This window comes from Ranitomeya imitator, chromosome 5 (assembly GCF_032444005.1).
Source record: "Ranitomeya imitator isolate aRanImi1 chromosome 5, aRanImi1.pri, whole genome shotgun sequence".
Classification (NCBI taxonomy): domain Eukaryota; kingdom Metazoa; phylum Chordata; class Amphibia; order Anura; family Dendrobatidae; genus Ranitomeya; species Ranitomeya imitator.
This window is the reverse complement of record NC_091286.1, coordinates 702,357,394-702,370,147: the sequence shown is the minus strand read 5'-3', so window position 1 is coordinate 702,370,147 and position 12,754 is coordinate 702,357,394. Positions and strand designations below refer to the sequence as shown.

The following is a 12,754-nucleotide window of genomic DNA, read 5'->3' as shown; positions in this document are numbered from 1 at the left end:
CCTCTTTCCAACACAGGAAGTACAAGTACACCCTATTTTGGGTGCCTGTGAATGGAGCATGCTTTATAACTGACACCTTAATATAAGAGCAGCAACTGGAGCCATGGATCCATCGCTCAGAGTCTGTAATAATTATCTAATCAGATCACAGGTACTCCCTTTGCTTTGCCCCCTTAAACCCTAGGGAATCCCAAATTCCTTCAGGGAATTGACGACTCTGTCATCATTCTGTCTGCAGGAACGGCTGTCGGGGCCTTCATACGGTGTTTAGGGACAGCGGTTGGAGCAATCATACTGTGCAAAAGGAGAGCTGTGGGAGCTATCATACTGTGCCTAAGGAGGGCTGTGGGAGCTATCATACTGTATGTGGGGAGAGCCATCATATTGTGCATAGGGAGAGCTGTGGGAGCTATCATACTATGTGTAGGGAGGGCTGTGGGAGCTATCATACTGTGTGTAGGGAGGGCTGTAGGAGCTATCATACTGTGCGTACGGAGGGCTGTGGGTGTTATCATACTGTGCGTAGGGAGAGCGGTGGAGCCTTCATACTGTATGTGGGGAGGGTTGTGTGAGCAATCATACTGTGCGTATGGAGAGCTGTGGGTGCCATCCTAGTGTAAGTGGGGGGCATCATACTGTGTATGGGAACCATAGTACTGTGTGTAGAAAGGACTATGGGGGCATCATATTGTGTTGGTGTGCCATCATACTGTATGTAGGTGGCCATAATAGTGTATGCGAGGGCCATCATTGTGTAGGGACAGCCATGGTGGTCAGCACGCTGTGTGTAGTAGAGGCGTTCTAGAGGCCATCATACAGTATTTAGGAGCAATCATAGTGTGGAAGAGCTATCAAGGCCATCATACTGTGTGTAGTGGCGGTTGTGGGTGCATCATACTCTGCTGGGTTCTGTGGAGGCCATTATACTTTGTGTAGGTGCCATCATATTCTGTGTAAAGAGGTCTGTGGGGCCATCATACTGTGCGTGGAGGGCTGTCAAGGCCATTACACTGTGTGTGGGGGCATTATAATATGTGTTGGGAGGCTGTGGGGCCATCGTATTGTTTGTGGGGGCATGCAGTGAAACTACGGGAGCATCATTTTTGGCTGGAGGCATTGGGTCACCTATGAGGGAATCATACTGTGTGTGAGTGGTTGTGCATTTTCGGGAGCATCATATTCTGTAAGGGCCTTAAAAGTAAGAGGAACAATTATCTACGTTGTTGGGTTTCACTTCTCACTGTAATTATATATAACAGTGCTACAAATTGATAATTGCCCCTTGGTGTGATGGGGAAAGTCTCACCAGATAAGCTGAAGCCGGACTCATGGAGGTCCCGCATGCCGCCGTGACGGGTGCTTGGTCGTGTCGGGGTATCGGCCATCGGACTGCCTGTTTCTTTCTTTCCAGCATTTACCACCACCGCCACATCTCCCTGGTACGGAGTGCGGTCTACGCACTTTAGGCTCAATATCTAAAACACACGGAAGAGATCTGGTCAGACATTGTGCTTCTTCCTCCTTATTAGTATCACACAGTGAGAACGAAGAAGAATCATGGAAAATTGTCAGATTAGTAGGCATTCACCTAATCCATGGGCGCCCACCCACAGATACACTACTGTAACCGTATCGGAGGCACTGCGTGTCCATACAGTTACACTCTGCGGCAGACTAGAGAGAATCGATCTTCCTGCTCTGCCCCCCCGGCCGCTATGGAGCCCTAGACCAGGAGGGGGGCCTGTCGCCCGCACCAGGCCCCCCGCCCGTCTTCGCAAGTTCAACTGTATCAGCTAGATGCCGATACAGTTGACTGCATTGATGAGAGTGGGAGCGTTGCACTCTCTCTCCCATCATTCCCCCTCTCAGCGTCTGACGTATTGTATTTATTTTTATGGGGTGCATTATACAGTATAGAGTCTGCCTATGGGGGGTGCATTATACTACATGGAGGCCTATGGGGAGTCTATTATAATCTATATGGAGGCCTATGGGGAGTGTATTATACTACATGGAGGCCTATGGGGAGTGCATTATACTACATGGAGGCCTATGTGGAGTCCATTATACTATATGGAGGCCTATGGGGAGTGCATTATACTACAGTTGTGGCCAAAAGTGTTGACACCCCTGCAATTCTGTCAGATAATGCTCAGTTTCTTCCTGAAAATGATTGCAATCACACATTCTTTGGTATTATCTTCATTTAATTTGTCTTAAATGAAAAAACACAAAAAGAACTGTCCTAAAGCCAAATTGGATATAATTCCACACCCGGTCCAGTCCCTGCACCTTCGCGGGGTCCTCGTCGGGACTCCCGCTCTGTGCTGGCTCCACGCTGTCCTCATACAGCCTCTGCCACTCCTTCCTCCTCTGCTTCCTGGCACACAGCCAGCAGGTTCCTGGGCAGAGTGCTTAGGTCGCACGCGCACTCGCTCCTGGTCTCTTAAAGAAACAGCACACATTTTACAAAAAGAACCTCTGACCAATAGCGTGTTAATGATCACTATTTCTAGTCCCTCCACCATCGGGAGGGTGCCAGAGACACAAGTATCCACTGTTGCTTACTTCCGGTTCCTCTAGCATGTGCTTCTGTTTCTGAAGTTCTCTGCCAGTGCTCCACTTATACTGTCTCCACAGATCATCAGCTACCTGTTACCTGGCTATCCTGGACGACGTCTGCTCTGTCTACGCCAATTCCGTCTCGTCCCGTCAATCACCTGGCGGCTCCCATCCGCTTCCGTGGTGACCCCGTTCAGTGTTGGGTGTTCATTAACCAGTGCACGCTGCACTTTGAACTCCTAGGGCATATGTTTGTTTCTGATCGGGTCAAGGTGGGCTTCATTATGTCTCACCTTGACAGAGAGGCCCTCACTGTGGGAGAGGATAGATCCTCTGTTTACTAATCTTCAGTCTTTTCTAGAGGCATTCCGCAGGACCTTTGACGAACCTGGTCATGCTAGATCGACAGCTTCGGCTCTTCTTCGACTACGCCAGGAGGCAGATCCGTACCCTTTCGTCTGAATTATCCTGGAACAATGAAGCCTTGGTAGCTACCTTCTGGCAAGGCCCTTCAGGAAGAATTAAGGATGAACTGGTGGGACGAGACATGCCAACAACTCTGGATGACCTGATTTCCCTGGCAGTCCAGATTGATCTACGGTGTCAAGAACGATCCAAGGAGATCAAATGTGAAAAAGGTTCCTACCACCCGGTTGCTAGTACTCCAAAATGAGCGACTTCTCCGACTTAGTTTCCGTCACCTATGGCTATGGAAGTAGATTGGGTAAGTTGATTGGGTAAGCCAGGAGGCGTGTTGCCAGGAGGGGAGTTGTTTCTACTTTGGCAGTTCCGAGTATTTTATCCACACCTGTCCAAAGAAGTCAGGAAACTCCAGTGCCTAGGGTCTGTAGGAGAGGCAGCCCTAGGTAAGGATCATCTCTCTCCACCACTGCAAATAACAGTCTCCGTGGTCCTTGTCAAGGTAAAATTTTCAGAACTCTGTCACCTGGATTCAGGAGCCGCTGGGAATCTCATTCAGCAGGCGATTGTGGATCATTATCAGATACCAGTCCAGCGCCTTCCAGAACGGTTGCAGGTGACATCTGTGAATGGCAAACCCCTGTCCGAGTCCATTCGGTTCCAGACTCTGCCTGTGGAACTCAGGGTAGGCTTAACGCATTCAGAAAGAATCTGCTTTTATGTGTTGCCAGGTTCGTCTCACCCCTTGCTTTTAGGTCTACCCTGGCTCTGGATGCATGACCCAGTCTTAAATTGGAAGACGGGAGAGGTTCTGCGCTGGGGAGACTCCTGCTTGAATCGGTGTATCATCCCTGTTCGACCTGTTCTCCCTCCAGTCCAGCCCACTGCCCTGCCGGGCCTACCCTCCTATTACTGGGCCTTCGCTGATGTCTTTGAGAAAAAGGTGGCAGAGAAATTACCTCCGCTCAGGTCATATGATTGCCCGATTGATCTGCTCCCTGGAACGTCTCCTCCTCGGGGGCGAATCTATCCTCTTTCTCAAGCAGAGACCCCGTCCATGTCTGATTACATTCAGGAGAACCTGGCATGAGGATTTATCCGGAGGCCATCCTCGCCAGCAGGAGGATTCTTCTTTGTGAAGAAAAAGGATGGATCTCTACGGCCCTGTATTGATTACAGAGGTCTGAACCAGATTACGGTAAAGAACAGGCATCTGTTGACTCTTATTTCAGAGTTGTTTGATAGTCTTATGGGGTCTAAAATCTTCACCTAACTGGACCTCAGAGGGGCCCACAACCTGATACGTATTCGTAAAGGAGACGAGTGGAAAACCGCTTTTAACACCTGGGACGGACACTATGAATACCTGGTAATGCAGTTCGGCCTAAGCAATGCACCTGCAATTTTTCAGGAATTCGTAAATTATATTTTCAGAGATCTTCTCTATTCGTGTGTTGTTTACCTGGACGACATCCTGATCTTCACTGCAGATTAAGCCTCCCACCGGAGACAAGTACGTCTGGTCTTACAGAGACTAAAGGTACCTTCACACTGAGCAACTTTACAATGAGAACGACAACAATCCGTGACGCTGAAGCGTCCTGGATAGCGATCTCGTTGTGTTTGACACCCAGCAGCGATCTGGATCCTGCTGTGAAATCGCTGGTCGGAGCTGAAAATCCAGAACTTTATTTGGTCGTCAGGTCGGCGTGATTCGTCATGTTTGACAGCAAAAGCAACGATGCCTGCAATGTTTTTTCACGGAGCGAACAACCAGCGAGAACTATAAGTACGTCACTGGATCGCTCCTGCATCGTTCTGGAGTTGCTGTGTTTGACGTCTCTACAGCGACCTAACAGCGACGCTCCAGCGATCTAGTTTAGGTCGGATCGTTGTCTATATCGCTGGAGCGTCGCTAAATGTGACGGTACCTTTAGGGAGAACAGACTTTATGCTAAATTTGAAAAATGCCTCTGAACTATCTTCTCTGCCTTTCCTTGGTTATATAGTCTCGTCCACAGGGTTAAGGATGGATCCGGAGAAGGTATCCGCCATCCTTAAGTGACCTCGCCCATCCAGTCTGAAAGCCATACAACGGTTTCTGGGGTTCACTAACTATTACCATTTATTTATCCCACACTTTTCCACCCGATTGGCACCCATCTCGGCCTTGACCAGGAAAGGCGCAAACGCCAAGGATTGGACTCCTGATTCAGAGGAGGCTTTTGTTTCTCTAAAACAGGCCTTCTCCTCTGTACCCGTTCATCAACTGGATTCAGATAAACAATTCTTGCTAGAGGTAGACGAAGCGGAAGAAGCTTCCATAGGTGCTGGAGCGGTTCTCACCCAGAAGTCGTCTACTGGTCGGATGGTCATCTGTGGTTTCTTCTCGAAGGTCTTTTCTACCTCTGAAAGGAACTATTCCGTGGGAGATCGAGAATTGTTGGCAATCAAGTTAGCCCTGTAAGAGTGGCGACATCTCCTTGAGGGAGCGGACCATCAGGTTGTCATCTTCACTGATCATAAGAACCTCGCTTATCTTCAATCCGCTCAAAGGCTGAATCCTCATCAGGCCCGTTGGGCCTTGTTTTTGCCCAATTTAATTTTGTTATTTATTTCCGTCCAGCTAATAGGAACGTTAAAGCCGATGCACTCTCTTGAGCGTTCCTGCCTCCTGATTTGGACAAAGAACCGCACCACATCATTAAACCATCCAAGTTTGTGTCTGTAGCCGCAGTTAATCTTGCTCGACTTCCCCTAGGAAAGACTCTAGTATCTATTTCAAATCTGAGCCATGTCCTCCGGTGGGGTCATTCTTCCAAGTTGGCCGGCCATGCCAGTCAGAAAAAGACTCTGCAACTCATCTCCCGTTACTACTGGTGGAGTACCATGGGCAAAGATGTTCAGGAATATGTCGCTGCCTGTCCTTCGTGTGCCCGCAACAAGACAGCTAAGCATCTGCGCCCCGGGCAGCTATTACCTCTTTCTGTTCCTTCAGTTCCCTCGCAGCACATCGCGATGGACTTCATTACTGATCTTCCAATTTCTTCGGGGTGTTCCGTCATCTGGGTAGTGGTGGATCGTTTTTTGAAGATGGCTCATTTCGTTCCGCTACCCGGTGTTCTGTCTGCTCCTAAGCTCGCTGACCATTTCATTCAGCACATCTTCCATCTTCATGGGTTTCCTCTCCACGTTGTGTCCGATAGGGGTGTCCAGTTCACCTCCAAGTTCTGGAGAGCGGTTTGTAAATCGGCGCAAGTAGAACTGGATTTCTCCTCTGCACACAACCCTCAATCCAATTGGCAAGTAGAGAGGACCAATCAAATCCTGACTGGATTCCTGCGTCACTTCGTCAATGTGCATCACGATGATTGGATCAAGTTGCTGCCTTGGGCAGAATTCTTGTACAATAATCAAGTAAGTGAATCCTCTGGAAAATTTCCTCTCCAACCCGGCATTCCTCTTCCCATCTCTGAGTCTTCAGGCGTCCCTGCTACTGACACCTTTACTGGGGAATTCTCGAAAGTATGGAGCAATACCTAGGTCGCCTTGGAAAAAGCCACACAACGTATGAAGAGGCATGCAGACAAAAGACGTCTGGATGCACCTATGTTTTGGCCCGGAGATAAGGTGTGGATCTCCTCCAGGTATATCCTTCTGAATGTGCCCTCATACAAACTGGGTCCCCGCTTCATCGGTCCATTTGAAGTCTTAAAACAGATCAATGCAGTCTATACAAACTAAAATTGCCTGCTTCTTTACGTGTGCCTAACTCTTTCCATGTTTCCCTCCTCAAACCAGTAGTTTTGAGCTCCTTCTTTAAAGACCCGGGTTCCACTCCAAATCCCGTCAGAGAGGAGGATGTTTTTGAGGTAGAGAATATCTTGGCCACTAAAAGAGTAAGGGGTAAGATTTTTTTTGATTGATTACGAGGGGCTTTGGTCCTGAGGAGAGGTCTTGGGAGCCTAAAGAGCATATCCGAGTACCTCTCCTTCTGAAAAGATTTTACGCAGGCTTGAAAAAAAGGGGGCGTAAAGAGGGGGATCCTGTTACACCCGGTCCGATCCCTGTACCTTTGCGGGGTCCCCGTCGGGACTCCCGCTCTGTGCTAGCTCCACGCTTTCCTGATACAGCCTCTGCCTCTCCTTCCTCCTCTACTTCCTGGCACGCAGGTTCCCGGGCAGAGTGCTTAGGTCCAAAGGAAAAAGAAAAAATAGATTGCCGCACCAACCGCTAGTGGATACACCTGTGCATATGTGTGTCAGATATCCAGCATGAATGCCAATTGCAGGAATCGGGTGCTGCCACAGAGAGCTTAGGTCGCACGCTCTCGCTCCTGGTCTCTTAAAGAGACAGCACGCATTTTCCAAAAAGTACCTCTGACCAATAGCGTGTGAATGATCACTATTTCTAGTCCCTCCACCATAGGGAGGGTGCCGGAGCAACAAGTATCCACTGTTGCTTACTTCCAGTTCCGCTAGCATGTGCTTCTGTTTCTGAAGTCCTCTGCCAGTGCTCCGCTTATACTGTCTCCACAGATCATCAGCTACCTGTTACCCGGTTATCCTGGACGACATCTGCTCTGTCTACACCAATTCCATCTCGTCCCGTCAATCTGCCATCCTTCCCTTCAGACTATGCCAGACTCGCTGGTACCTGCTCCTACCCGTACACCCGGTCTCAGCTGGCAAGCTCCACATCTTCCGCTAACTCCGCTTGCCACCTGTCCCGCTGGGACAGCTGCCATGAGTCCGGGGTCAAACTGGAGGTAGCACCCGTGTCCCCCAGGCATTCCATTCTGACCCTGTTCGAGGGGACATACCACGGGTGTCTGGGGCTCACGTAGTCATGCCCCCTCCGGAGCCCCCCGGACCGTGGTCCCGAGGTTCCACATTAAACTTCAATAAAAACGAATGTGAACTTCACCATCTGTGCCTCCATTTCCATTCGTTACACCCAGATAGGGACATGACTGATGTAGGAGAACTAACCCACTGATACATATAACCATCATCAGCACCTTCTAGATTAGGCGGCAGGACAGCCCAGAGAAGATACAGAGCCAGCACAAGGGCCCAGTGTACATTCAAGTCTGATGGTTCACCACATTCAGTAATCCGCCAGTGTCAGACCCAGGAAAGAGCCAGCAGGGGGCAGAAGAAACACACATCCCCATGATACAGGATTATATACATGCAACTACTGCCACATAGTGGTAACTCATAGGAACTGTATTAGTGAATAAGCAATTAACAAAACACAAAGTGAATAAAGAAAAAAGAAATGTAAATCTCATCATCAGTATCTGGTGACTGCACATCACCTCCATCGTCAGTTTCAGTGAGAAGAGACTGGTGGTGAATGTGTTGAGCGGCCGATACAGCTGGAGGTGACCCCCATTCCATGCCGCTGGACACCAGCCGCCCCTACTGACCCCTAACCACTTCTTATTGCCGGACCCCGCCAACCCTGTGCCTCTCGGGACGGTGCCATCACCTTTTCCTTCTGAATCATCTTCTTGTATAAATAATCTGGGTAAGTTCTCATGGGGAAGAAGGATCCGGAGCCCTCGGCACACATGAAGACGCCATTCTCGTAGACCACGCGGCCACGGCTGATGGTGACCAGGGGCACGCCGTGGCATCGCATGTTCTCGTACAGGTTGACATCACCACCCTGGATTTGGGTGCTGGCTGAGATAGTCCTGGAGAGCAGAGAGGACATGTCAATGTAGATATAAAGGCCGGGGCGTGACCGCGAGTGCCGGAAACCCCTACGAATGCTGAACATGGCTACCATGTACACCAGTGTGTACTCAGGGACCACAAAAACATCTCAAACGATTTACCTTGTGGCTTCGGGGTCCCAGACCACCACGTCTGCGTCAGCTCCAGGGATGATGCGTCCTTTACGCGGATACATGTTGTGAATCTTGGCTGCGTTGGAGCTGGTCACCGCCACAAAACAGTTCTCGTCCATCTTCCCTCCCACCTGGCGGACATTATACACAGTACATACTATATACATGACAGTGCACTTGGCGCACACCAATGGGCAGTCACGGTAGCCACAGACTCACCACGCCGCGCTCCCAGATGACGCTCATGCGGTCCTGCACGCCTCCCACGCCGTGAGGGATTTTGGTGAAGTCGTCTTTGCCCATTGCCTTCTGTTTGGTGGTGAACGTCCTGTGGTCCGAGGCCACCACGTTCAGGGTGTCACTGGTGGAGAGCACAATGCATAGACATTTCTGCAAATTCCTGATACAATGTGCGTCAATCCCTGCTTTCACCATCTCTGCTTGCTGTCACTAAGCAATGTAATTTCCAGCCTGAGGCAGGTGCCAGCCTCAGCTACTAGGCGAGCTCTATACACCGGCGTCATGCGTGAAATTCTGCACCCCAACCTAATAATCGCGCCCTTCTAGCCCTCAGTGCCTCGTACAGGTCCAGGCCCCACCTCGCATTCTCGCCTGTAAGTGAAGCCCTGACCCTTCCGAGTTCTGGACATTACAGCAATAGCTGCGGATTCTGCTTATCGTCCGCCCCCCAAATTGTCCAAGTGTGCCGCAGAACGAGGTGGGTGCCGCCACTCACTTACTTGGCCAGCAGACTCATGAGGTAATTGGGGGTGTTGGCATCCAGACGTAACGGGGGGACAGTGACGTACGCGGCAGCGTGTGACCATTCCTGGTGGTAGTAGTGGATACCATTCAGAGTGGCGTGGGCCGTCGTGGTTTCTGCATAAACTGGTTTCCCTGCAGTTACAAAACACAAATTCAGGCGATTTTTCTGGTGTCAGTCTCGTTCGTGAAGCAGAATCGTCTAAAGTACGAGTCAGTACTGCCCTCATCCTCCCCTAGTATCAGGGCAGGGCGTCCAGGCCTTCATAGCAGTCCTGTGGCTAAAAGCCGACTTTCTGGGAGATCTGTAGTTTCTGTTTTAGAGTGAATTATGGATGGAGTCTGAATGTGTCCTGCGAACGGGGAGAGGTATGCCCGGGTGCTACCTCACATTGCGTGGGTGGGTGGTCACAGGGCAGGGGTGGGTGCTCACAAGGCAGGAGTGGGTGCTCACAAGGCATGGTTAGGTGTGACAAGGCGTGGCTGGGTGGTCACAGGGCATGGGTGGCTGGTCAAAAGGCATGGATGGGTGGTCACACGTCATGGCTGGGTGGTCACATAGCCTGGCTGGGTGGTCACAGGGCATGGCTGGGTGGTCACAAGGCATGGATGGGTGGTCACAAGGCATGGATGGGTGGTCACAGGGCATGGGTGGCTGGTCACAGAGCATGGCTGGGTGGTCACAAGGCATGGGTGGGTGGTCATAATGCATGGCTGGCTGGTCACAGGGCATGGGTGGCTGGTCACAAGGCATGGATGGGTGGTCACACGTCATGGTTGGGTGGTCACAGGGCATGGCTGGGTGGTCACAGGGCATGGCTGGGTGATCACAGGCCTTGGGTGGTTGCTCACAAGGCAAAGATGGGTGGTCACACGTCATGGTTGGGTAGTCACACGTCATGGCTGGGTGGTCACAGGGCGTGGGTGGGTGCTCACAAGGCATGGGTGGGTGGTCACATATCGTGGTTGGGTGGTCACAAGGCGTGGCTGGATGGTCACAAGGCATGGGTGGGTGGTCACACATCATGGCTGGGTGGTCACAGGGCATGGGTGGCTGGTCACAGGGCATGGGTGGCTGGTCACACGTTGTGGTTGAGTGGTCACAAGGCATGGATGGCTGGTCACAAGGCACAGCTGGGTGGTCACAGGGCATGGGTGGGTGCTCACAAGGCATGGGTGGGTGGTCACACGTCGTGGCTGGGTGCTCACAAGGCATGGGTGGGTGCTCACACGTCTCTAGTTATCTGGAGTTAGAAGACCAAGAGACTGCACGGACCATCCAAAACCTTAGGACACAGCTCACACTACACCGGCGACCGAACGCTTATCACAGACAGTAATGGAGGTTTAAGCACTGAAAACAGGATATTTGTGCAATTTTTTCATTTTTTTTCCTATTATTTTCTAAAAGATGTAACTTTTTGTATTTTTCTGTAGTGTTCTATTCCTCGCTGCCATCACTTTAGGATCCAAACAACTTATTGTTGGCATTTTATTAATTGTTACTGTGGAAAATTAAAGTTGTAGTTTTTATTGATACCCTTCACGGGTACATGGGACTTTTTGATCACTTTTTTCTTTATTCAGGCAAAACATAGAATTAAAAAAAGCCTCTTTTCTTTACCATGAATTTAATTCATATGATACCATAATTATAGAATTTATATACATTATTTTATGTTTGAGGTTTTACTACTTTTACATTAAAAAACAGCTTTAAATAAAAAATACCCTTTTTTTGTATAATATTGTAAAGAGCCTTAACTTCTTGGTTTTTTACTTTTTATTCCCTCCAGATACAGCGGTATAAGGGATGATGTATATTTCATAAAAATTAAAAAAAATGTTTTGTTTTTTCTTTTCGGTGGAGCAAAATAACCGAAAACAGCAATTTCCTTATTGTTTTACTCCATTTTTTTTTACGCTGTTCAGCACGTTGGATAAATATCGTGACAGTTGTACAGGTCGGGTCATTATGAAATCGATGAGGCCAATCATGTTCAGATGTAAATTAAAGATCCGCTTTTATTTCTCCTTTACTCGTTATCCCAGCACGTTCACTCATCACTAGTGGCGATTGACGGCCCCTCGTCACCCCCGCTGTGGAGCTCACCTTGCATTTTGGCAGAAGCAATGACGTCCCCTGCGGACATACTGGACACGTTCACCAAGTACACAGGGCAAAAGGTCTAAGAGGCAGAGACAGAGAGGAGGCTGCGAGGTTAGTGGAGCGAGGTACACAGAAATCAGGGTTAGTCACCAAAAAGCTGCGGCAGATATCACACAGGAGCAGCGTCACATCACACAGGAGCAGCGTCATTATCACACACCACACAGGAGCAGCGTCATTATCACACACCACACAGGAGCAGCGTCATTATCACACACCACACAGGAGCAGCGTCATTATCACACACCACACAGGAGCAGCGTCATTATCACACAGGAGCAGCGTCATTATCACACACCACACAGGAGCAGCGTCATTATCACACACCACACAGGAGCAGCGTCATTATCACACACCACACAGGAGCAGCGTCATTATCACACACCACACAGGAGCAGCGTCATTATCACACAGGAGCAGCGTCACATCACACAGGAGCAGCGTCATTATCACACACCACACAGGAGCAGCGTCATTATCACACACCACACAGGAGCAGCGTCATTATCACACACCACACAGGAGCAGCGTCATTATCACACACCACACAGGAGCAGCGTCATTATCACACAGGAGCAGCATCACATCACACAGGAGCAGCGTCATTATCACACACCACACAGGAGCAGCGTCATTATCACACACCACACAGGAGCAGCGTCATTATCACACACCACACAGGAGCAGCGTCATTATCACACACCACACAGGAGCAGCGTCATTATCACACACCACACAGGAGCAGCGTCATTATCACACACCACACAGGAGCAGCGTCATTATCACACAGGAGCAGCGTCATTATCACACAGGAGCAGCATCACATCACACAGGAGCAGCGTCATTATCACACACCACACAGGAGCAGCGTCATTATCACACACCACACAGGAGCAGCGTCATTATCACACACCACACAGGAGCAGCGTCATTATCACACACCACACAGGAGCAGCGTCATTATCACACACCACACAGGA

At 49.8% G+C, this 12,754-nt stretch overlaps 1 protein-coding gene across 1 annotated transcript in view; it reads right to left on the bottom strand.

Annotated features, from left to right (window-relative positions):
• The window catches only part of DPYSL5 (dihydropyrimidinase like 5), a 113,844-nt gene that overhangs the window by 8,463 nt on the left and 92,627 nt on the right, over positions 1 to 12,754 (bottom strand). Inside the window, exons 7-12 of the mRNA XM_069728540.1 lie at positions 11,718 to 11,793; positions 9,583 to 9,739; positions 9,062 to 9,203; positions 8,831 to 8,973; positions 8,479 to 8,686; positions 1,307 to 1,475 (exon numbers count right to left, since the gene is read on the bottom strand). Of these exons, the coding sequence (XP_069584641.1) occupies positions 1,307 to 1,475; positions 8,479 to 8,686; positions 8,831 to 8,973; positions 9,062 to 9,203; positions 9,583 to 9,739; positions 11,718 to 11,793 (895 nt within the window). The remainder of the gene's footprint in view (positions 1 to 1,306; positions 1,476 to 8,478; positions 8,687 to 8,830; positions 8,974 to 9,061; positions 9,204 to 9,582; positions 9,740 to 11,717; positions 11,794 to 12,754) is intronic.